This window comes from Aquarana catesbeiana, linkage group LG02 (genome assembly GCF_042186555.1).
Source record: "Aquarana catesbeiana isolate 2022-GZ linkage group LG02, ASM4218655v1, whole genome shotgun sequence".
Classification (NCBI taxonomy): domain Eukaryota; kingdom Metazoa; phylum Chordata; class Amphibia; order Anura; family Ranidae; genus Aquarana; species Aquarana catesbeiana.
Genome location: NC_133325.1, coordinates 658,548,114 through 658,573,834, shown reverse-complemented (window position 1 = coordinate 658,573,834; position 25,721 = coordinate 658,548,114). Strand labels below are relative to the sequence as shown.

The 25,721-nt window shown below is 41.8% G+C and overlaps 1 protein-coding gene across 1 annotated transcript; it reads left to right on the top strand.

Annotated features, from left to right (window-relative positions):
• The first annotated feature begins 2,517 nt into the window (after window positions 1–2,517).
• FZD9 (frizzled class receptor 9) lies at window positions 2,518–13,560 on the top strand. The gene has a single exon (XM_073616584.1). The coding sequence runs from the start codon at window positions 3,296–3,298 to the stop codon at window positions 5,057–5,059; it is 1,764 nt and encodes a 587-aa protein (XP_073472685.1). The 5' UTR covers window positions 2,518–3,295; the 3' UTR covers window positions 5,060–13,560.
• The last annotated feature ends 12,161 nt before the right edge of the window (window positions 13,561–25,721 follow it).

Here is a 25,721-nt window from a genome sequence, read left to right as displayed (position 1 = left end):
TTGTATACATGTTTAGTGGTGCCCCCTATCAGGGTTATAGCGTATAGCTGCAGGATACCTCTTCACAGGTTTATATTGTACACCTAGCACAATATATATCTTTTCACAGGTTTATATTTTATTCACAACATTTTACACCTAGCGCAAATTTTTCCTTTTAGAATAACCCCCAATTGGTAGTACCCACATGCCAAGCTTGTACTAGCATATAGGCAAGGTATAGAGTTAGAAAGGGGGTCAGTGTGGGGAGAAATATGTAACTGAAAATAGCTAGAGATCTACATGTGGTAGATGTATGGTACATATAGCCCATCCCATAGAGGAGAAGATCAGAATATATAAAAAGCATAAGTGACAGGGGATTGGGCACCTAATACTCAATCCCTACGTAGCATACTAGGACTACAGGGAAAGACTACCTGAGAAAACCCCCACTACCCTATAGAGAATAGAACATAAGCCTGACTATAAACAGTCTCACTGTGTCCACATAGTCTCAGTGGGCTGATGATAGTAAATAAGCCAGGAGAGCTAGAAGTCAGGAAAGATGGGAGTCAGGTGAATTGATACTACCTAAGTGGATTACCTAAAACCAATCAGGAACAGGTTAGACAGGAGTGGAAAATTCCCAATGGGGGGGTAAGTTATCTGCACTATGTGCCCCATATCTGGAAATAGACAAAAATGCAGAAGGAACAAACAAGAGATGAAGGGGAGGGACAAGACTCCGTCATGGATTAGCTATAAAGCAATTCAGGTCTATATCTAAGTTGAGGCCCCCTGGATATATCGGTTGGGATCCCTTGTACAGTATACTCCACAATGCTGCTCTGTGCTGCACACTATTTACTAAAGACTTCTCCTTTCTGTACACTGCACTGTGCATGATTTAATTCAAACTACTACATCTTTAACAATGTATTGTACATTATATGCCTAATATTGTTCCATTTTGAACACAGTGCTGTACATTATATGCTACAAACTAGTCAACTCTGAACACTGTGCTGTACATTATATACTCAAAACATTTTCACTTTAAACACTGTGCTGCACATTATATGCTCCAAGCTGCTCCACTATGAACACTGCACTGTATCCTATATATTTCAAACAGCTCTACTCAAAACTCGATGCTGTATATTATATACTCAAAGGGCTCCATTTTTAACACTGTGCTATACACTTTATGCTCCTAGCTGCTCAAATCTGAATATTGTGCCGTACAATATATTGTGCATTATAAATACTATGCTGTACATTATATACTCATAACAGTTTCATTATGAAAACAGCACTGTACATTATATGTTCCAATTTGATCCAATAAAAAAAAACATGCTGTACATAATATGCACCACACCGCACTGAATCCTATATATTCCAAACTGCTTCAGTCTGAACACTGTGCAGTACATTATATGCTCCACACTGCCTCACTCTGAACACTGTGGTGTACATTATGTACTCAAAACTGCTCCACTTTTAAAACTGCCATATAATATATACCCAAAATTGCTCCACTTTGATCACTGTTCTTTACAATATATACTCCAAACTGCTCCCTTGTGTACACTCTGCTGTACAATATATAATCGAAACTGTTCCTCTCTGAACATTGTGGCAAACTACTCCCTGTATACATTCTGCTGTACAATATATACCCAAAACGGTACCACTATATACACTCTCCTGTACAATATATTCTCCAAACTGCTCCCTTTATTCACTCTTCTATACAATATATACTCCACTACACAATGTGTACTCCAAACTTCTCCCTGTATACACTCTGCTGTACAATATATACTCCATACTGCTCCCCTATACAATGTATATCCTGTTATCACCTGTTAATCTTCCTCTGAGTCATCATCAAGCCAGATCATAATTATCAGAGATCCACCTGTGCTCACATTTGTCATACTATGGATTTCTCTATATACAGTATATCATTGAAATGTCTATATGACACTGAGCCTGTAAGCCACACATGCCTGTAGTAGAAATGTATGCCTGTGAAAGTGTACCGAGAAGTGAGTGTCTTTGTATTAGTTTCCTCTGCTGCCAGAAATTCAAATGTTTAATAAAATAAATGTTGTGCAGAGGTTCCAGTGAAGCACAAAACATGACTTGTTCAGAGCAGGAGAGAAACAGTGAGCTTCTTATTCCATGCGGTTTATAAATGTAACCCAAGATTTTCCCTTCTGCTTTTTCAAATCAACAAGGTTTGTGTGTAATTTCCCCCCCAGCCCCCTCCTCTGTGCAGATATGCAGATTATATATAGAGAGGGATGTGTGTGTGTGTATATATATATCTTGCTCGCTGAAGCAGCAGAAAGCCCGGCTTTGTTATGGCTGCCAACAGGGGGTGACATGACTTGGAAAATATTATTCTAGCAATTTTGCAAATTGCCATTCACTTTGTTTTAATGAGGGCACTGTTACTTTAACCAGGCCATGCCCCTTTGACAGATGTGGGTGGGGTTGGGAGCTTAGCCACACCCCAGTTGTGATTTCTTTACTGAGAAATCCATAGCACGCTTAGTGTCAGCAGTAGCCAGAGCTCCCAGCAACAGCTGGCATCCCCTCCCCAGCATGCAGGCTGGGCGGGATCTGTCTGCAAAACCTCTCTGTCCTTAACCCTGTGTGCCCTCTCCATTTTAACACGCTGCCTTTAATCTTTTCCATTTGCACTCCTAAGCATTTGTTTTCATTCCCTGTAAGCGTGTGTCGTACGCTGTCATAGACTCTCTTCAGTCTTGCATTGTTTCACAACAGTGGCAGCATGGGAGGAGGAGAGCTGCACTTGTGCTAAAGAGCTCACTGAAGACCACCACCTTCTGGAATAGACAGCCTGACTACAACTGGGTAGAAGACAGCAACGCAGATCTGCCAACCTGTGGACATACTACAGGACAAGCCAGAACTGACATGCCATTCTGCAAAGGGCATCCTGTTTTTCCTGTGGATTGTAACATGAGTCTTCAAATTGGATCCTGATCCAGAATTCTTCAACATTCCCAAATGATTGGATTCTATGCCTTGTGCCTGCAACAAGTATTGGCCATCGTGCTTGGAAGGACTGCAACAGAAAAGGGTCATTTGTGTCCTCTGTGACCCAGTTGTAAGGCTGGAAAATTGATCCTACACGCTGTTGTACTGGAATGCATTGTGTCCTGCTTAAAGCAGACAGCTGGATATAAGTCGTGTGTGTATATATCCACTCCAGCTCTCCCCTTGTCCTCACAGTTGTTGCCTTGTAGCCTGTGCTTAAGTTTGACTTGCCCTGAGGATGTCTCGCTTAGGCTGCCTTGTAACCCTTCCCTGTCTGTGGCAGATGCTCCTGATGACCCTTGCTCTGGAAATGGGTTTATATGATGTGGAGAGAGGAAGAAATGCAAAATGTGAACTTATTCAGATCCCTATGTGCCAAGGCATTGGATACAACATGACTAGGATGCCCAACTATGTTGGCCATGAGTCTCAAGCAGAGGCAGCAGTAAAGCTACAGGAGTTTGCCCCGCTGGTGGAGTATGGCTGTCATATTCACCTCCGCTTCTTCCTCTGTTCCCTTTATGCACCAATGTGCACCGAGCAGGTGTCCACTTCAATTCCTGCATGCAAGCCTATGTGTGAATCTGCCCGTCTCAAGTGTGTCCCAATAATGGAGCAGTTTAGATTTGGCTGGCCTGATTCTTTGGACTGTGATCGTCTGCCCAGTAAAAATGACCCAAATGCGCTGTGCATGGAGGCTCCTGAGAATGCCACAAATGGAGATCCTGTAACGAATGGACATGGTATGCTTCCTGTAGGACCACGGCCTCCACGTCCATCAGGGGCAGGAATGGGTATACCTGGCCGCTGCCCCAATCCTGACAAATTTTTATACGTGGAGAGGAGTGGCGTTTGCGCCCCAAGGTGCACCCCAGGGGTGGATGTCTATTGGTCCTCAAGTGATAAAGACTTTGCCTTAGTGTGGATGGCAGCCTGGTCTGGTCTTTGCTTTATCTCTACTGCCTTCACTGTGTTGACTTTTTTATTACACCCTCAGAGATTCCAGTATCCAGAGAGGCCAATTATTTTTCTTAGCATGTGTTACAATGTATACTGTACTGCATTTCTCATCCGAGCTGCAGCTGGAGCGCCCAGCATAGCTTGTGACCGGGAAGGTGGCGCCCCCTACTTGATCCGAGAAGGCCTGGAGAGCAGTGGCTGCACCCTTGTCTTTCTTATATTGTACTACTTTGGCATGGCCAGTTCGCTGTGGTGGGTGGTATTAACCCTCACTTGGTTCCTGGCAGCGAGCAAAAAGTGGGGTCACGAGGCCATTGAGTCCCACGGAAGCTACTTTCACCTGGCTGCCTGGGGTATTCCAGCGGTGAAGACTATCATTATACTCACAATGCGAAAAGTGGGGGGAGATGAGCTGACAGGACTCTGCTATGTTGGGGGCTCGGATCCAAGTGCCCTAACTGGATTTGTTCTTGTGCCCCTTTCCTGCTACTTGGTGACCGGCACATCATTTTTACTAACCGGCTTTGTAGCACTCTTCCACATACGTCGTGTAATGAAAACTGGGGGAACCAATACAGAGAAACTGGAGAAGCTCATGGTTAAGATTGGTGTGTTCTCTATACTATATACTGTCCCAGCAACATGCATCATTGTCTGCTGCTTTTATGAAAGACTTAACTTGGCTCACTGGGAGGCCAGGGCTCGAGAAGAGCCCTGTAGGACAGCAGCTGGAAGTGGCAGGCCAGACTGTACCTTGCCTACCTCCATACCTAGTGTAGCAGTCTTTATGCTCAAGATCTTTATGTCTCTAGCCATGGGTATAACAAGTGGTGTGTGGGTATGGAGTTCAAAGACATTACAAGCCTGGCAGGGAATCCTATGCCAACGCAAGCTTGGGGTTGTGGGCACAAGGACTCGAGGGAAGCCTCAAAGTGGAGGAGGTATTCCCTGCAGCTTGAGCAGCTGCCCCTACAAACCCCCTCCCCTTTCTCTACAAGTGGCTAAAACAGACCTCTTCATGGACTGTCCAACACACGTGTGAAACACAAGATAATAGCTAATGAGCATTTTCATGCCAAACTTGTAACTAGAAAGTATATTTATATCTGTGGGAAACCACAGTTTAACTGTTTGCGACAGAAATAATACAAAAGCCCTGTCAATGGAATGTGAGAATCCTGTAAGGTTTTGTTTTCCTCAGAGTGTGGATTAAGTGCATATAAATGGAAAATGGTAAGGACAATTGATACGTTGCCTACAGAATAATTATTAAGATGGATAATATATATTGATGCTACCCAAAACGAAACTTGTTCATGTCCCAGTTCTAGAGACATTACTGAAATGTTCTGTATCTAAGACCCCTTTTGGCTGCCTTTATGTGAACATGGAGTCTATAAACAGCTGTTTTGAAAGCTCAATTCCTGCTCTTCAAGCACAAAAGCAGAAATGACCCAATTCGGTGCCTGTTCCAGTCCCATCATCTTCAAGGAACTTACCTCTCAGCTAAAGTTATACCTTGTAGTGCTAGCTGTGACTTTAGTGATTGTCACTGTCTGTCTACAACAGATGCAGCTATGTAAGGCCATTCTTTATTCAGTGGATGAATACTTTTACATAGTGCTGTAAACAACATTGTAAACCTTAAACTGCTCAGGGCCCTTTGCTACTAAAATAATGTATCCCTGATTTAAGCAGAATAGTACTGAACATTCATGTTGTTCTTTTTTTTTTTTTTCTTAGATAGGAAATGCATTTTAGGAGTGCATATTTTTTAAAAAAAGGGAATATATTTTCTTACATGTAAGTGCAATACAGTGGCTGGTTGGGTTTGTTTTGGGGTTAATTACTGATGGTGAAGTATTTAAATCCAGGTATACTTGCTAATTTTTGAGCATTTAAACCCAAAATGTTTCAAGATTAGGATAAAAGAACCATTTTAGTCATTCAGTTGTAATCTGTGGAGGTATATGCACAGTTTATTCAGAAATAGGAATACAATTATTTATTACATTTTTTTTTACACCAGATTAAGGGAGATGCTTTACAAAAGGTTTGATAGATCAACAAATCGGATATCTTCTCTGCCAATTGGGTTAAAGGGAAATAAGAAAATAATATTATTATTCAAAATACTCAAGTCTGTTGACCTGGGCTATGCTTATTGCCAGTAATTTATTCACCTGATACTATACTATAAAACATAAAAACACTATGTTGGTATTCCACATATTCTTAGTACTTTACAAAACATTGACATTCTTTTTTGGTAAATTAGAGGAAGGAGGTTTCTTGGTCTCTCTAGTTTTGGAACAAACAAATGCTGACTCGGAGGTCTTGGGAAATTTGTAGCTCCATGACAGCTGGGGAGCCACAAGTTGCCTAAAATGTACTAAGTAACAGGATTTGACAGAGGGGTCATGCTAGATATTAGGATGTCTTTTTATTGCACCATAAGGCTTGACATCTGCTAAAGATAGTTTCAGTATTAACAATTGCCATGGTCTTGACTGTGTTTGCTGCTGAAACCTGTTCAGAGACATTGTGTTTGAGTGTAAACATTTCACTTGTTCACATTCATAACAGAAAATGTACTAAAACCCATGAATCACGAAAGTGACTTTTTGCCGTTTATAAACTATATTCTGCAAAGGTCTTTCCAGTTTGCTGTGAAGTTTTTCTAATAAGCCAAAATGTACAAAACCCATAGCAGCTGGTAGATAGTGCTATCGGCTGCAACTTTTCAAAGCTGATTTCTGATTGGTTGGTTCAAGCCTTGGAGTGGTTAAGCTTTTGCTGTCTTTCATCAGTCCCACTATTCCCATTACTTTTATTTACCCTTATAAAGTCATAAAATAAATGTAAAATGCTTACAGACTGGTTGGTTTATTAGTAATTGTTCTTGATGCCCTGGTAATAATATAGACCTAATGCTGGACATAAATTCAGACATACTGTTGGTTATTTACTAAAAATTGGAGAGGGCAAGATCTGGTGTAACTCTGCATAGAAACCAATCAGCTTCCAGGTTTATTTCCAAAGTTAATTTGAACAATAGAAACTGATTGGTTACTATGCACGGATGCACCAGATTCTGAGTGTACTAATTTTAGTAACTCTCCCCCAGGGTTTTGTTTTACAAAGAACATTTCTGTTCAGTAACTATTAACAGTCAATCAGAAATCAGTTTGGGTCAGTCTAAATACAGTAAGATGCTGAAAGCAGACTGCTGATTGGATACTGTGGGTTACAGCACTATTACCTAATGCACTGTGGGCATCTTATCAAAGCAACATTACTAAAAACACTTACCAAACATTTTGATTGAAGCTGTCATTTTTATGTGGCAGTGTCGACACCAACAGGTGGATGGGCAAAAATAACCACAGTTCCTGGTACTTTTTACTTTAGTATGTGAGGACCTAGCTTTGCTTTCAATTATGTAGCAAAGCTACATATGATATTTATATTTGAAGTGCATCCTAATGTGTGTGTCTGTGTATGTGTATATATATATATATATATATATATATATATAAAATACAGAATGGCGGTATCAGCACACAATCCAAACGCTGCTCTGGTGCTCCAGACAAATATTGCGATATAGCGATGTGGTAGGCATTCTCAGGACTTCCAAAGGAGAATAGAAATACTCAAATGGAAGTTTTACTACACCAATGAAACCCACCTTTCTAAAGGCATTTGTTTAGATCTATTCTCCTTTGAAAGTCATGAGAGTGCTTGCATTGTGTGATATATATATATATATATATATATATATATATATATGTGCACTTGTCTATAGGCATGCTACATTTATGTCTATAGGCATTTAGTTCATATGCTGCACTCCCTATCAGCCACGTGCACCGACTTTAAAAGCATTTCGATAATTCATTATGAAACATCAGACTTGCATACTTCTTTTGACACAAAAATGTCCTGCGCAGCCTTTCATCGTGGATTGCTTGTTACATCTAGCTCTACAGTGTGCATAGTTCAGAGTGAGAGCACAGATTAGTTGAGAGATGACTCATATATGCTGTGATGTGTAGTGATTGAAGTGATGATCGCTAGGTGGTTTGCAAGAATACAAAATGTATGTACTTTAAAGTTTTATATGACTTTTATATAAGATTGTGAGAATATTTGTGAAAACAGACGCACTGAAAAAGATACAAAAAATAATCACAATTATCATGTTAGCTACCGTTTGCTAAACTGCACTAGAAATTAAAAAAAAAATAGGATCTGTTTGGCTGCTGTGCTGTCATAAATATTCTCCAGTGTGTTTACACGTGGAGGAAAAACAGTGTTTTGAATGATGTGTAGCCCGCCACTTAATATAATCAGTAGGTGTGCAGTACTACAAAGTGTTAGAGGACAATTCTGTTACTTAATAGACATCTTGTTAAAAAATTTCAGCTGCAGGAAAATACTTGGTTAAATTACTAACTATAGTGGAAAGAAGATGCTGGTTATCTCTGATTCTTCTGTTGGCCTCAAAACAGGTTTAAAATAGAGGGTTAGCAGGGTCCTTAGAGGATGGAGAGTCGGGATAGACCCATTGGTGGCATTACACCAACACTAAAGAGATTTTCTTGCATATGTCTTTATATAAGCTTCTGTAATTCCTTTGAACATAAATACTGAGGGAGGAAGGGCCAGCACTGAGGGCCAGACGGCTCTGCTGCATTGTATACAGCCGTCAACCTAACATTGGGATCTGGCGGTGGATCCTTGGCCAAGCTTTACTGCTTAATTTCGGTGGATAACATAGAGGTCAGAGACCTGGCAATACTATGTGGCAGGGATGCCTAGGTTACAAGACTAGCTGAATCACAAATCCTTGGATAGGTACAGTAACCCGGTTAACACATGTATTTAGATGGCTTGCTAGGTAGTCCATTGTGAATAGTGTGATTAAGCAACAACGTGATATATATCAATCTGTAAATCCACAAGATAAATAAATATACATATATTTTTTTTTCACAAGAAAAATCTACATATATTAAATTGCCTCCCAGCCCCTAAAATAAATAGGTTTAGGTCAATGGAAAATAACAATGAACCCTCTTTATTGTAAAACTTTCCTTTATATAGTGTTGTTTGTATTTTTATAAAATGCAACTATTATGCCGTGTACACACGATCGGAATTTTCATCGGAAAAAGATATGATGGCTTCTCCGACGGGATTCCGCTCAAGCTTGCTTTGCATACACATGGTCACACAAAAGTTAGCGGAACTTCCGACAGTCAAGAACGCGGTGACGTACAACACTACGACGAGCCGAGAAAATTAAGTTCAATGCTTCCGAGCATGCGTCGAATTGTTTCGGAGCATGCATAGGAATTTTGCGCAACGGAATTGCTACAGGCGATCGCATTTTCGGATAGAAACTTTTTCTGACCTAAAAATTGGGAGCATGCCCTCAATCCTTTGCTGGCTGGAATTCGACCAGCAAAAGTCCGATGGAGCATACACATGGTCGCATTTTCCAACGAAAAGCTCTCATCGGTCTTTTGCTGGCCGAAATTCTGATCGTGTGTACGCTGCATTAATGTTCTAAAGATATCTCCTGGTGAAATTCAAATAATTCATATTATTATATTTTCACTATCATACAATGGCTGCATGTGCGTTGTGGTGGGGGCCGTCAGTAAATGAAAGAACCCCTGTGCCCTCAGCATATTGCGGGGGGGGGGTTGTTATGTTAGCTAAATTGGTATTCATATGTTTTTATCTTGTTAAGCTGCATTCAATTTTTGCTACCAGGGACTCTCTGTATGTTTAGCATCCAAAAAGGTTTGGGCTATGCAGAGTTGCATTTAGACAGCTGGGGCATGTGCTATTTTCTGCCAAATAGCATCCAGTGAACTAGGGGAATAGCAGGATTTGCTACGCTGGTGGGGAGGGGAACTAAACTGCTGCTTTTGCAGTGATATAGCACACAAACATAAACTGGTTAAAACATAAATTACGTCTTTGAATAAATTATACACCGATCACCCATAACATTATGACTACTGAAAAGTGAAGTGAACAAAACTGATTATCTCGTGACGATGCCATCTGAAAGTGGGTGGGATATTTTAGGCAGCAATTAAACAGGTTGTCCCTGAAGTGTTGAAAACAGAAAAAATGGGCAAGCTGAAGGATTTGAGCAACTTTGACTAGGGAAAATTGTAGCGCTAGATGACTGGGTCAGAGCAACTCCAAAACCACAGCTCTTGTGAGATGTTCCCGGTCTGCAGTGGGGAGGACTTATCAAAAGAGTCCAAGAAAGGAAAACCAGCAGACTGGCGACAGTGTCATGGACGGCCAAGGCTCATTGATGCACTTATGGAGCGAAGGCTGGCCCATGTAGTCTTATCCAATAGAAAGGCTACTCTAGCTCAAATTGCTGAAAAAAGTTAATTCTGGTTCCATCCCTGCCGAGAGAACACAATGATTATTGCTAGCGGCTACAGCCGCTGACAATAATTGCATGCTAGAAATCTGACATGCTGGTTGTACCCAAGTGAATTGATGGATGGACTTGGGTACAATTAGCCTGCCCATAGATGGTGTGAATGTCAGCCAGTGCCTGCTGAACCAGCCAAGATTCGATCCATCTATGGCTGGCTTTAAAAGATGATCTACTGACGGCTTGGTGCCAGATATCGCAGCATACCTTCAGAGGTCTAGTGGAGTCCATGCCTCAACAGGTCAGGCCCATTTTGGCAGCAAAAGTGGGACCCACTCAATATTAGGTGGATGGTCATCGTTATGGTGGGTGGACATAATGTTATGGCTGATCAGGGCAGTTGCTTCAGAAATGTACACACTATAGAACAAATACTCCTGTTTAATAAGTACACCAATTCTCAAGTAACTTTTCATATATTTTCCAATTATCCAAATCCAGCTATTACCCAAATTATTAATTAAACCTAAGAATTCATAGGTGGGCACTTATTCCATTTAAGGTGTACATGTTACTTTACAAGGTAAACATCTATGTGTGTCAGAAGAAGAGAGGCACTGCCATGCTTTGGAGATTTCTAGTAACCTGGCTGTATTGTTGATCCACTGACTTGATTACTTTGTGAGTCACAAGTGTGCAAATTCGGAATTCCAACTTTAGAGGCTGCATTCGTGTTCCGAGAGAGCGACCTATTTTGTAACCACACAGCCAGGAAGCTATTGTTTTCAGCAGTGGCAGCCTGCATCTTTCACTTAGCACAGGTTCATATAGTTGTGCAAGGTTCATGTGCAACAAAATATTATGCTAGAAGAACAGTATGGCATGCTGTAATAAAAATCTGTTATATGTTCGGAATATGGTGTTGGAAATGAAAAACATGTACACGTTCAAATATTTCCAGAGCCCTAAACCTTAGGGGCCAATCAGCAGTGATATTTTATTATTCACTTTGAAATAAACCTGACATGTCAAACTGGTGTCTTTGGGGACTCAATCTCCTAAAAATAGCTCTCGCCCAGTTTGATAGCTGATAAAAGTTCCACTTTTGATTCCTTTTTATTATTTGGCATAAAGACTAGTTGCCTATACACCTGCAGACTGGGCTGCCAGAAACTTATATTTCTCAGGCTGCCTGATCTACAGCAGAACTGACCATCCTAAGTGACAAGATCAGACCTGTCCCAGGCAGGTGCCAACTGTCCATATTTAGGGACTAAGGATCTGGTCATTTGACAGCTGCTTTCTCAGCTCTGGAACATTTGATTCTTCCATCATGTCCAAAGAACCATGTGGTGTAAAAGCACTTTAAACCCACACACACATGACAATTATAAGCGGAGCTGACCTCAAACAAGTCTTCTAAACAAGTGTATAGTGTCTTTGGCAAAATGAGCACATCCCTTTACTGAATTATAATACTTAGTTTGGCAGTTTTGTTTAAAAGGCTGACTAGCCCACTATTATGAAAGTTGAGATGTAATCATTTGCTCTGTGTTTACAGCATGTTGGACACCCTCACTGACCGGCTTATTTCATAAAGCTGTTTCCACTACTTTATTACTTGAGCCTGTCAGTAGCATGGGCCTATATTTAGTTGTGGTTTTGAGGTGCTGTGTAAAAAGTAAATGTGACAATTAAAGATGAAATTATAGGATGCCCAGCAGCATAAAACTGTAGTTTATTGGAATCTTTATTTTAACTATATGCATGTGGCATGTAAAACAGTGTTCATCTAATATAGAATTCCTTGGCAGTACACTTCATTCATGCCAAGCAAGTTTCTAGTGACACACTTGCCTGATTTTCCAAGTTCGCGGGGAGATAATGAAGCAGTCATAGAATTTTAACAGCTATTTCCTTTAACATTGTACCCAACACCATTAGTAGTTTTTCTGCCCTTAGTGACTGAAACACATTCACGCTTGGTAACTATAGCAGAAATCAATGTTGTGCAATTTGGAAGGATGCGCCATTCTGAAAGGACAGGCTTTCAAAAAATGTCATACTGTCAGCAATATATAATGAAAAATAAGACCGTTTATGGATTTTGGGCAGTCTGGTAATTTTATAGGCTACAGATGAAATTACTTGTGCTTGGAATGCCAAAGTTTGCCAGCTATTGACTTAGTTAAGACTGTGACAGCACATTTCCTTTCTGATTGGACAAATGCAATATAGAACAATGTGTCATCAGGTATAGCTGTGCAACTTGTCAGGTATTGGTCTGAAGTGCCATTTTGTGCACAGGAGCAATAACTTAGCAGTCACCGGCATCATTGATGTCTTATATCCCAATTTTGTTATAAATGGCAAGCAGTCACAGGCTGGTTTGGTTGAGAGCACAAAATAGTTACTTTCATTGGCCAAGAGTTATTTAAATTGCAGCAACCTAAACTGGAACATGTACAAAAAGTAAAAGCAAACAGGGTCACTTATCCAGCGCTCAAGATAAGAAGTGAATTAAACTAAGCAGCTGCTATAATCAAATATAACATTAAGGAGAAAGTAAAAAAGTTCCAAAGAAATAAGTTCTTTCCAGCTTAAGCAGCGCTCGCTATTTCTTTGGAAATTTTTTGCTTTCTCCTTAATGTTAAACTGGAACATATTGTATGGAGAGCTATTGTCTAAGGCAACTAGATTCTGTTCTTGTTTCCTTTTTGTAACTGGTTAAAAAATTCAGCCTGAATCATTGCTGTAGGCAACAGCTGCAATTTTGCATTTTAAATTTTGGTAAAGCAGTCCCGTCAGTAGTCAGTTGTAATAAGTTGTGACATGATAAATGTCACAAAGGAGTTGTGGTTTACTAGGTACTAAAAACTACAGAGAAACCTTATTCTCCCGATGTTTCAGGGAAAGGGGTTACAAGACATGTTGCAGCTCTCTCACACAGATATATATATATATATATTTTTTTTTTTTTTTGAATTTGCATTATAAAAATTGGTACAATTTTTTCTAAAGTACAGAATATAAAAGTAATATTGAGAATGATAATTTAATGCTGTAATTTATTCTTCAACTGTCAGAGTTTTGATTTGATGGTTTAATAAACTGGCTTTTGTGTGATATATTTTGTAGATTGTGTGTTGATTTCATTAATTAGCTTACAGTAAAGATTTAGCAAACTTTTTTGTACATTTTTCTTTTCTGTTCTTAGCACGGTAGAGCTTTTTTTTTCATAACAGAAGGAATTTGCATGTCTTATTTCATCACATATCCCAAAAATAAGGATTATTCCTTATTTCAGTATAGTTTGCAGAGCTATGAAAATGGTTTATTTTACCCCTGTTGGCCAAAGTACATCCAGAAGCACTGATGTATATAGTACAGATTAGGGCCATACAACTAATCGATTAATCAACAACTAATTGAATTATGAAAGTAGTTGTCAACTATTTTCATAATCGATTAGTTGGTCAGCCAATTAGTTGGCCTGCATAAAGAATGGATTATTTGTTTACCTATCAGAAAAAAAACAGTGACGCACACATACAGGTCAGTACACCGTCAATACAGGTCAGAAGACACAGTGCAGCACACATACAGCTCAGTACACCGTACAAGCATATCAGTAAGGCCCCTTTCACACTGGGGCGGGAGGTGCGTCGGCATAACTTTCTTTTCCCGTCCTGCTAGCGCACCGCTCCAGTGTGAAAGCCCTCAGGCTTTCATGCTGGAGACACAGCAGCAGCTGTTTCGGGTCAGTTTGCAGGTGCTATTTTTAGCGCAATAGCGCCTGCAAACCGCCCCAGTGTGAAAGGGGTCTAAGTGCCTGAGAACTTGTGAATGTGTGAGGAACAATGCCTTATGGGGCATGTAGTCCTGGGCAGGAAGTGAGTGGGTCTAAAGGCAGAAGTTATTTTTACCTTAATATAGGGCATTCTATACAATACTTTACAGCTTGCTGTTGGGGCACTCTGGAGGCAGAAGCATCGGTGGGGGACCCTAGAAGAGGAGAATCTGTGCAAAACCATTGCACAGAGCAGGTAAGTATAACATGTTTGTTGTTTTAAAAAAATCACTTTAAAAAGACTGTGTGCAGCGAAGATCAGCATCTGAACCCAGAGAAGGTGGAGGCTGATAGACTGGTATTGTGCATTATATTTAAAAGGATCATATCCATGATCACACCTATGCGTTTTTTGATGCTTTTTGCAGAAACGCACTACAGTTCATTTAACATGGTTTCCTATAGGACATGTTCACATCTATGCTTTTTTCAGCTTCTGTGTTTTTGAAAAGGGTATGGGACTTTTTTTAAGGCAAAACTGTGCTTCTTTGCTTTTTGGTTCAATAGACTTCAACGGAGAAGCTGCAGAAAAGCATGTAGTACGTTTTTGCCGTGATTTGTGTTTTAACAAATTGGCCGAAAAAATGCAAAACACAAATCACAGTAAAATCACGTGTACACAAATGTAAAATGCACAGCAAAAAGCACTGCAGAAACGGATCAAAAGCAAACTGCATAAGTGTTAATCGAGCCTAATGCTGGCCATACATGTATCAGGGCGGCACAGTGGTGTAGTGGGTAGCACTCTCGCCTAGCAGTAAGAAGGGTTGCTGGTTTGAATCCCAACCACGACACTACCTGCCTGGAGTTTGCATGTTCTCCGTGTGCCTGCGTGGGTTTCCTCCAGGTACTCCGGTTTCCTCCCACACTCCAAAGACATGCTGGTAGGTTCATTGGATCCTGTCTAAATTGTCCCCAGTATGTATGAATGTGAGTTAGGGACCTTAGATTGTAAGCTTCTTGAGGGTAGGGACTGATGTGAATGTACAATGTATATGTAAAGCGCTGCGTAAATTGATGACGCTATATAAGTACCTGAAATAAATAAAATTAAATAAATATTGATTTTCGGATGAGAATATTCATATGGAAAAAAATCTTTGTACATTCGCAGAATGAAAGAATGTCCTCTGAAAATTTCACTTGCTTTTAACATTCAGTTTTAAAATGAATGTAGTTTCTGAATGAAAACCACATACACTGTCTGAAAATTCCTTTGACCAAGACGTTTTTTTATTCTGCTCCATCAAATTTTCCCATGACTGTGGTCGATTTGATCACACTAAGAGCCCTTTCACACCGAGCCTCAGGGAGCGTCGGCGGTAAAGCGGTGCTATTTTTAATGCCACTTTACCGCCGCTTTAGCGGCGCTATTTGGCCACTAGCGGGGCGGTTTTAACCCCCTGCTAGCGGCCGGAAAGGGGTTAAATCCCCCCACAAAACGCCGCCGGAGCGGCATTTTGCTGGCGGTATTGCAGCGCTGCCCCATTGATTTTAATTGGGAGCAGTGGTGGAGGAACGGTGAAGTTTAGTTAGTTCTGTCAGGTTGGATGGTAAACGTTGGTGGACAGCCATTTTTAGGTCTCTCCAGAGATGCTTAATTGGGTTTAAGTCAGGGCTCTGGCTGGGCCATTCAAGAACAGTCACGGAGTTGTTGTGAAGCCACTCCTTCGTTATTTTAGCTGTGTGCTTAGGGTCATTGTCTTGTTGGAAGGTAAACCTTCGGCCCAGTATGAGATCCTGAGCACTCTGTAGAAGGTTTTCTTCCAGGATATCCCTGTACTTGGCCGCATTCATCTTTCCCTCGATTGCAACCAGTGGTCCTGTCCCTGCAGCTCAAAAACACCCCCACAGAATGATGCTGCCACCACCATGCTTCACTGTTGGGACTGTATTGGACAGGTGATGAGCAGTGCCTGGTTTTCTCCACACATACCGCTTAGAATTAAGGCCAAAAAGTTCTATCTTGGTCTCATAAGACCACAGAATCTTATTTCTCAGCATCTTGGAGTCCTTCAGGTGTTTTTTAGCAAACTCCATGCAGGATTTCATGTGTCTTGCACTGAGGAGAGGCTTCCGTCGGGCCACTCTGCCTTAAAGCCCCGACTGGTGGAGGGCTGCAGTGATGGTTGACTTTCTACAACTTTCTCCCATCTCTCAACTGCATCTCTGGAGCTCAGCCACAGTGATCTTTGGGTTCTTCTTTACCTCTCTCACCAAGGCTCTTCTCCCCCGATAGCTCAGTTTGGCCAGACGGCCAGCTCTAGGAAGGGTTCTGGTCATCCCAAATGTCTTCCATTTAAGGATTATGGAGGCCACTGTGCTCTTAGGAACCTTAAGTGCAGCAGAATTTTTTTTTGTAACCTTGGCCAGATCTGTGCCTTGCCACAATTTTGTCTCTGAGCTCTTCAGGCAGTTCCTTTGACCTTATGATTCTCATTTGCTCTGAAATGCACTGTGAGCTGTAAGGTCCTATATAGACAGGTGTGTGGCTTTCCTAATCAAGTCCAATCAGTATAATCAAACACAGCTGGACTCAAATGAAGGTGTAGAACCATCTCAAGGATGATCAGAAGAAATGGACAGCACCTGAGTTAAATATACGTGTCACAGCAAAGGGTCTGAATACTTAGGACCATGAGATATTTCAGTTTTTCTTTTTTAATAAATCTGCAAAAATGTCAAAGATTCTGTGTTTTTCTATCAATATGGGGTGCTGTGTGTACATTAATGAGGAAAAAAAAATTAATGTCAATGATTTTAGCAAATGGCTGCAATATAACAAAGAGTGAAAAATTTTAGGGGGTCTGAATACTTTCCGTCCCCACTGTACAGTGCTATATATAATATCAGGGCACATGTGTGTACATTAATGAGGAAAAAAATGAACTTAAATGATTTTAGCAAATGGCTGCAATATAACAAAGAGTGAAAAATTTAAGGGGGTCTGAATACTTTCCGTCCCCACTGTATTATGTCATACATAATATATTACAGTTCTGTCTGAAAATCGTCAAAACAGTCTTTAATTTTTTTTTTTCTTTAAATAATTTTTTTTTATCTCTGAGTCTGATGATATTTACCAGATCCAACCTTTAATAGTATATACAGTATATCTCTTCTGTCTGTTATTCTCAGAGTGGATTGGAGATTTTGCTCCCTCATCATACAGTTGCTTATTTATACCGTATTTACCACTGCATAGATAGACTGAGATATTTAAAAATAAATTGCCTTTTTTTTAAAAAAAATACATATTGACTAAATTATGCACCATGCTTTTTTTAAGGTATTATCTGAATCTAAACAATAAATTGGCCAACTAATTGATTATGAAGATAATCATTAGTTGCAGCCCTAGTACAGATAATGCTTAATCTACAGCCATTTATTCCAAACGGCGTATAGATGTTTCAGGCTTTTTCACCAGTTTATTGTATTGAAACCATGGCTTCTATAAAGTAGAAAGAAGTATAGCCCAGAAGATTATGATGCTTCTATAAAGTAGAAAGAAGTATAGCCCAGAAGATTATGATGCCAAAGGATTAAAAGAACTAACAAGCCGTTGGAGTCCAAATTGGAGGCAATAGCTAAAACCTTTAAACAATTCCCCACCCCCGCTAACCATAAACTCTTAGATAGGACCCACACAGAGCTTGATTTATGTTTGACGGACGAGGCGGAACGCACGTTACGATGGACCCGACAAAAATGGTATGCCAAAACCAACAAACCAAATACAATGTTGGCCAATAAATTACGAACATTTGCTCCAAAATTCGCTCCCATTACACTACGTACCCGTCACAACACTCTCACCGGCAACCCCCAGCGAGTTCTGGAAGAATTACGGTATCACCTTACTAAATTGTATTCTGCACCCGATTATTCTGCCACCCATGGCCTTGAAGCCTTTTTGACCAGTCTATCTCTACCTTCCTTGTCTGAATCACATACATCCCTGATGGATCGGGACATACAAACCTCGGAAGTCCTCCAGTGTATTAAAGAATTGAAGGTGGGTAAAAGACCCGGTCCAGATGCATTTATGGCACTTTACTACCGGAAAATAGCAGATGTTATTGCTCCCAACTTAACAAATATGTATAACTCAGTTAAGGAGGGTCGCTTATTTACATCCAATTTGTTGACTGCCAACGTTGTTATGATCCCTAAACCTGACAGGGATCATTCCTCGTGGGCTAACTTCTGGCCAATCTCACTAATTAATATTGACATGAAAATTTTAACCAAAATCTTAGCTAACCGCCTCAATTCCTTCTTACCACGTCTAATAAAAAAGGATCAAGTGGGCTTTGTCCCAAGAAGACAGGCTGGTGACGCTATAAGGCACCTCCTCCAAATACAGCACATTGTCCATAACAGTTCCGTACAAACAATGTTTTTGTCATTAGATATCAACAAAGCTTTTGACACCCTGTCGTGGCCCTACTTGATACAGATACTTAAACGCTATGGATTCGGGGCCTCCTTTACAAGATGGGTTTCTGCTATCTACGACTCCCCTCAAGCCAAAGTGAAATACTGCGGGTTTGAGTCAAACATCTTCCCTATTAAAAGGGGTACCCGTCAAGGCTGCCCACTTTCCCCACTTTTATTTATTTTGGCACTGGAACCCCTGGCGGAGGCCATACGATCTCATCCGGATATAGCGGGAGTGGAGGTGGCGGGCACTTCGCATACAAAACCAGAAATCTCTCCTGCGCTTGGGTATCTAGTTCCTCAATGTGTGGTATGACCGAATGCTTCAGTGGTATCTGCTGTCTTGCAGCCCTCCTCAGAATAATGGGTATTCATGGACTACAGAAAAAAGAAAGAAAGGAGGGTGCACCGACCTAGTGCATTACCACTGGTAACATTTATTTTAAAAAAGGTAAAACAGCAAATGAATACTCACAAACGAGCATGAATGTCAGGCATTGACAATAGCTGCAGGTGAGCAGTAACAAACGTCAACAAACCTGGACCGGACATCAGGTGGATAAGGCAATGTCTGACGCGTTTCGAGGGAGAACCCCTTTCTTTAGAGCCTAAACAGGTAGTGGCTGCTCACATGTAAGAGCTCCTCTATATATGTGTGCGTGCAACTATGCATCCCAATCACCACCAGTACCAGCCCACACAGGCCACGCCCACCTACACAGGAATCACAACCCCCTTAGGTGGTAGGGCCCTCCCTAGTGTCACTCAGTCGCCATAGTGACACCATAATGATTTTCTGCCAGTCACCCCGCACATACATGGCTAAACTATACCAAAATCAATAAATAAATGGATAGGGTTAGTGAATGGCCATATCCTGGTGTACAAGTATGGACTGCATAGGCTGACAAACGGAGGTGGTCGGGCAGGAGTATTATCCGTACCACCTCCACATATGCCGTGTATTGAAGGGGTGCTGTGGGGATAACACATACCATCTTGGATGTCATGGGGCCTTCAGCCGCTATCTGTCGCCGGTGGAACGCACGCCGCTTCGATGTCCAGGAAGTGCGGGTGCGTTTGCGCTCCACCAGCGAATTCCGGCTGGCCCAGACGTCACTTCCGTTCCCGCGTGCGCAGAAGACGCGGCCCGGTAGCACGGGTGGATATGCGTTCCTCCCGCTACCTCCGACCGCTGTCACCTCAGCGCTCGCTGGAAACAGTGAATGTGTGGATGCGCACGCATCCAAAATGGACGGGCATGCCCAAAGCACTGTATATTACACGCAGATCGCCCCTGTGAATTGGCCCAATATAAATAAAAATAAATGGGTAGGCTGGAATGGAGGAGAAGACCACAAGGGAAGGAGGGAGGGCCAAAGTGGGGAAGCCGATACTGTAAGGTGGCAGGGACGCACAGAGAACCACACACCACAACAGACAGAGGAGACCAGCCTCATAAGAGTTGGTCATTTAGAAAGTCCCCAAATGTGGAATCATAAGTGGTGCAAAGTGATGTAATCATTAAAATCAATACAAATGTATTGGACCACATTGTGGACCATGAACCTTTAGCCCGGGTTCACACCATAATGCGCTGCGGACCGCACAGGAGCGCTGTGCGTCCCTGTTCACCGTTTCAGGGACGAATCAGGGCCGATTCTATGCCTGAATTCGGCCCTGAAACGCAGCCAAAGACGCACAGCGTTTTTGTGCAGTGCGCACCGCAGCTGCCCCGGAGATATGTGAACCGGCTCCATAGGGAGCCGGTCACATTCTCCTGCTATGCGAATTAGATGTGCGGAAACGCACATCTAATTCGCATAGGTGCGAACCCGGGCTTAAACAATCCCCATAAAGAGAATGTACATATGTATATGTATACACACCTTCTCAGAAAGACATGTACATATGGGAACCTAATGTACATACATACATAACTGAATCCACAAAACCATATATACATGTAGTCACGTACATACATATGAAGGTATAGGACTAGTTGCATAGAACCATTGAAAATCTATATCAGTGTCAAAGGATTAAAATAGAATTAAAAGTTAAAAATCATAGTGATTCTTATTAACAATTTATATCAATAAAAAGTCATTGTCAATAGGAAGGTGAATACAACACATGTGCACATATATGTACACGCATGTCAACCTATTGTACATGTTCATATAAAAAATGAATATTTTTTATGTATATTTTAAGGGAATTGGGACAAAGGAAACCAGAGATCTACCACTAGGTAATGAGAAGTCGAATTATGTCACCCCACCTAGTAGCGATCTCTGGAGTGTCCTCCAATCTAAAACAGCTATCCATAAAACAATAGAGGTCATAATTAAAGGTGGGGCACCTGAAATAGGTGCTACAATAACATCTGGGGACTTTCCAACGCCATGTACACGCTGAAATCTGGTAGGTCGCAAGGAATATAAAAAATGAACTTACTGAAATTACATATATACTGTTGCAAATACACATGAACAAATCCCACATAAAGAACGTCTACACTAAAAATGCTCAAAGACTATCTATGTCCTAACAGGAGGACCCCAGCAAGGCAGGCGGGGACCCTCCCAATCTAACTATAGGTGCTCAATCGCTCCCATGGCCATAGATGATATATGTGGCGGAAATACCTCCATAGGTGGGGGGGCCCAACCATCACGAACAATAAGAGAGACATTGAATTGATCAATGTTCTTAAATATCGTGCTGGACCTAAATGGATCTCCCAAGGTAGAAATTGCAGACCTGCAGAAGTTGCACATGTCACAGGACACTATGCAATTCAATTTCTTCGTTCAGGCCTTTCGGGGCCAGAGTCCCCAAGGTGAAAATCCAGTAAGCCTCTCTGGTGCACAGTAACTGGTACTTTTTGCCACTGTCTAGATCGTTGGGCATAGCTTCTAAACACCCTAAGGCCATCTATACTACTGTCGTGAACCTCCAGAAAATGTCTTGGTATAGAATATTTATCCTTCTTTGTCAGGATGTTGCTTCTATGTTCGTTCATTCTGGTTCTCATTAGTCTAGAGGTCCGGCCGATGTACAGGAGGCCACAAAGAAACCCATAAACCACATATGGGGTACCGCAGTTGATAAATTGTCTAATCTTTTAAATCTTGCCATCAACTCCTACTACGTCTTTCTTTCTATGACACATATAGATGCAATTTCCACAGTTTGAACTCCCACATCTATAACTGCCTTTTTGGTCAAAGATTGTTGTCCAAGGGCTATTAAGTCCTCTATATTTGATCTTTTTCACCCTACTTGGGGCAATTAAGCTTCTCAAATCTTTGGGTCTCCTGAAAACCAGATTAGGGTGTGAAGGAAGGCTTGTCTTCAGAATTGGATCCGATTCTAGAATCCTCCAATTCTTTTTGAAGATTTTATGGATTAGGGGAGCCTTATTATTGACCTCGTACAAAACCGTACTTGTAGTTGTTGTTGTTGTTGTAGTACATCTTCGTGGGGTCCCAAACTTCTTTTGCCCTCACCGCCAACATTATCATACAACTTGAGACATTTCTGGAAGGCTTCCTCAAGATGTTCATCCTTATACCCCTTTTCTTTGAATTTAGTCTTAAGGACAAGGCTTTGTTCCTCATAATCATGTTTCAATGTGCACGTCCGCCTGAGTCTGCAAAACTGGCCATATGGGACATTGCAAATCCATCTAGGATGATGGTGACTACGGGCATGGAGGTAAGAATTGCCAGCACTTGGCTTAAAATGGGTTTTGGAATAAATACCTCCAAGCTCGTCTACTCGCATCTCCAGATCTAGGAAAATCAGAGACTGATCATTCACCACATGCGTGAATGAAATACCAAAAGGATTCTCTGCACAATGTGCTAGAAACCCGTCTAGCTCTTCGTCTGTACCACTCCAGATGATGAGAACATCATCAATGTATCGAGCGAACAGTACCAGATTCCTTCCAAATGAGTTATTGGCCCAGATGTAATTAAGCTCCCAGTATCCCATAAATAAATTTGCATAGCTGGGAGCGAACCTGGCACCCATAGCTGTACCCTTCACCTGCCTATAGAAGCTATCCATGAATATAAAGTAGTTATGAGTCAACGTAAACTCAATACACTCATAGAGGAATTGTGCTTGTGCAGGGTTGAAGAGGTGTGCCTCTGCCAGGTAGTGCTCAATGGCTCTTAAGCTAAATTTATGTTGGATGGATGTATACAAGGATGCTACATCCAAAGACAGCCATCTATAACCTTTCTCCCATGTATAGGTGCTAAGTATCTCCAGGGCATAGCTGATGTCCTTGATAAATGATGGCAAATTCATTACCAAACCCTGGAGAAAATGGTCAATATAGCTACCAAGGTTGCTGGTCAGGCTGTCCATTCCCGCAATGATTGGTCTACCTGGAGGCTTCTCCATATCCTTTTGTATTTTGGGGATATGGTAGAAGTAAGGGACCACTGGATGTTTCGAATAGAGGAATAGATACTCGCTCTTGGTGATAACCTGATTGGCTAATGCTCTATCGAGAAGCTCTTTGAGCTTAGTATTGTAGGTAGCCATAGGGTCCCAGGTGGCCTTTCATATGTATTGAAGTCGCTGATCAGTCTGAATGCTTCCTCCAAATATTGGTCTCTATCTTGTATGACCAAACCTCCACCCTTGTCTGCTTTCCTAATTATGATATCAGAGTTTTTTCTCAGGCTATTCAGAGGGCCATCCAAAAGAGCTTCATGGCCTTTGTTGTATTTCTGAGTATTTCCCCCACAAATCTTCCAAAACTCTTCCATAACAACCTCATAGAAAGTGGGTATAAAATTACCCTTATTCCAATGGGGTAGAAGCTCGATCTAGGTCTAAAATTGGTGTTAATGATCTCTCCCTCGAGGATCAGAGGAGGAGCCTCATAAGTGCACTCATGGCTTCCCTGTGTATACAGTTCTTCCAAAATCTCTAGTATTCCTTCGTCTAGAGGCTCCTACTTGATACAGATACTTAAACGCTATGAATTCGGGGCCTCCTTTACAAGATGGGTTTCTGCTATCTACGACTCCCCTCAAGCCAAAGTGAAATACTGCGGGTTTGATTCAAACATCTTCCCTATTAAAAGGGATACCCGTCAAGGTTGCCCACTTTCCCCACTTTTATTTATTTTGGCACTGGAACCCCTGGCGGAGGCCATACGATCTCATCCAGATATAGCGGGAGTGGAGGTGGCGGGCACTTCGCATAAGCTATCCTTATTTGTGGATGACATCCTGCTGACCATCACTAAACCAAGAATCTCCCTCCCGAATCTGCTTTCACTTTTAGATACTTTTGCCACCATCTCGGGCCTATCAGTCAACCCCACCAAATCCAGAGCAATGTCGATTAACCTCTCCCCCTCAGAATTAGAAGCCCTACAATCCACATTCCCTTTCCAATGGATGGAGGCATTGCCCTACCTTGGGATTCGGCTCACTCCAAAATACTCAGGCCTATACCATGCCAGCTATCCTTTATTAATTCGAAAATTGACGGCTATGCTTTCCTCCTGGTCCACCCTTCCACTGTCTTGGTTCGGAAGGATTGCAACCATCCGTATGACTTACCTCCCAAAGTTGCTATATCATTTTCGGATCTTACCGGTCCAGGTCCCTTCCTATGTTCTCCGCATACATCAACACAAAATTATGCAATTTATGTGGGGTTCAATAAAACCCAGGATTAAAAGGCAAGTGTTGTATGCCCGTAGGATCAATGGTGGCTTCTCGGTTCCCAACCTTCAAGCTTACTATACGGCTGCGGCCATTGCCCCACTATCTCATCTTCATGAGAAACAGCAAATGCCACTATGGGCCACTATTGATATGGTGGACTCGCACCTGATACCATTGGCCTCTCTCCCTTGGCTCCCTCAAGCCCATCGCCCAACTACTATAGGCCCATGTTTGGCCCACTCGCTTCGCTTATGGGACTCAGTCAAATATTCTGCGGGCTTAATCTCTCCTCACTTCCCCCTACTGCGCCTTCTCCAGAGTCCATTATTTCCACCTGGACGCGATAACCCACTGCAATTTTCGTGGTGGACTGAAAATGGCTTTATTGATGTCCAGTCTATGTTTACCCCTACCAAGATCATCCCATTTGCAGTCCTACGTTCCTCCTATAACATTCCCCTCAGGGAGCACTACAGCTACAAATCCGACACTTCCTCCACACCCTTATAAAATCTCAACCAACCCCCTATGCGTTAACTCCATTCGAAAGCCTATGCAGATCACAGCCCCGGTCTCCGGGTTTGATTTCTTTAATATATACAGCCATAATAGGCTCCAAGAGGCCACCCTTGAGACCATATCACCTTCAGTGGGAGGCGGAACTGGGGAGGAGATTGAACCTGGAGGACTGGCAGATCATGACCATCACACTCTCCAAATGTTCCAAAAATTTACTTTTTTTGGAAAATGCCTATAAAGTACTCTATAGATGGTATTACACCCCAGTCAGATTAGCTAGTTTTATCCCAACATATTCCCCTTTGTGCTTTCGTGGGTGTTCTCGTGAGGGTACAATGGCACACATCTGGTGGCAGTGCCCCAGGGTATGTAGACTATGGGTCAGAGTCTACGCATTACTTCATAACCTCTTCAATACTAATATAAAAAGGGATCCTTTTGAAGCTATCTTGGGGAAACCGATCATAGAATTACTAAGACCAGAACGCCAATTGGCATCTCATATTTTTACTGCAACTAAATTAACCATAGCAAAGGCCTGGAAGACCCCGGCTCTCAGCTTCGAGGCAGTTAAAAATCGTGTAAATGATATCATGGTTAATGAGAAACTGATGGCCGTGGCATCAGATGCGCACAATAGATTTCTTCGTGTCTGGCAGCCGTGGGTAGCGTATTCCCACCCCTCCCGGTTTGATTCCACATTACTCTCACTCTAGTATATTTCCATCCTCTATACTCCTATTTCATCCTCTTTCTGGTCCTCCCCCCTATT

Bases quoted from the DNA above. Each gene is read 5' to 3' on its own strand.
- FZD9 (XM_073616584.1), top strand. From the start codon at position 3,296: ATGTCTCGCTTAGGCTGCCTTGTAACCCTTCCCTGTCTGTGGCAGATG.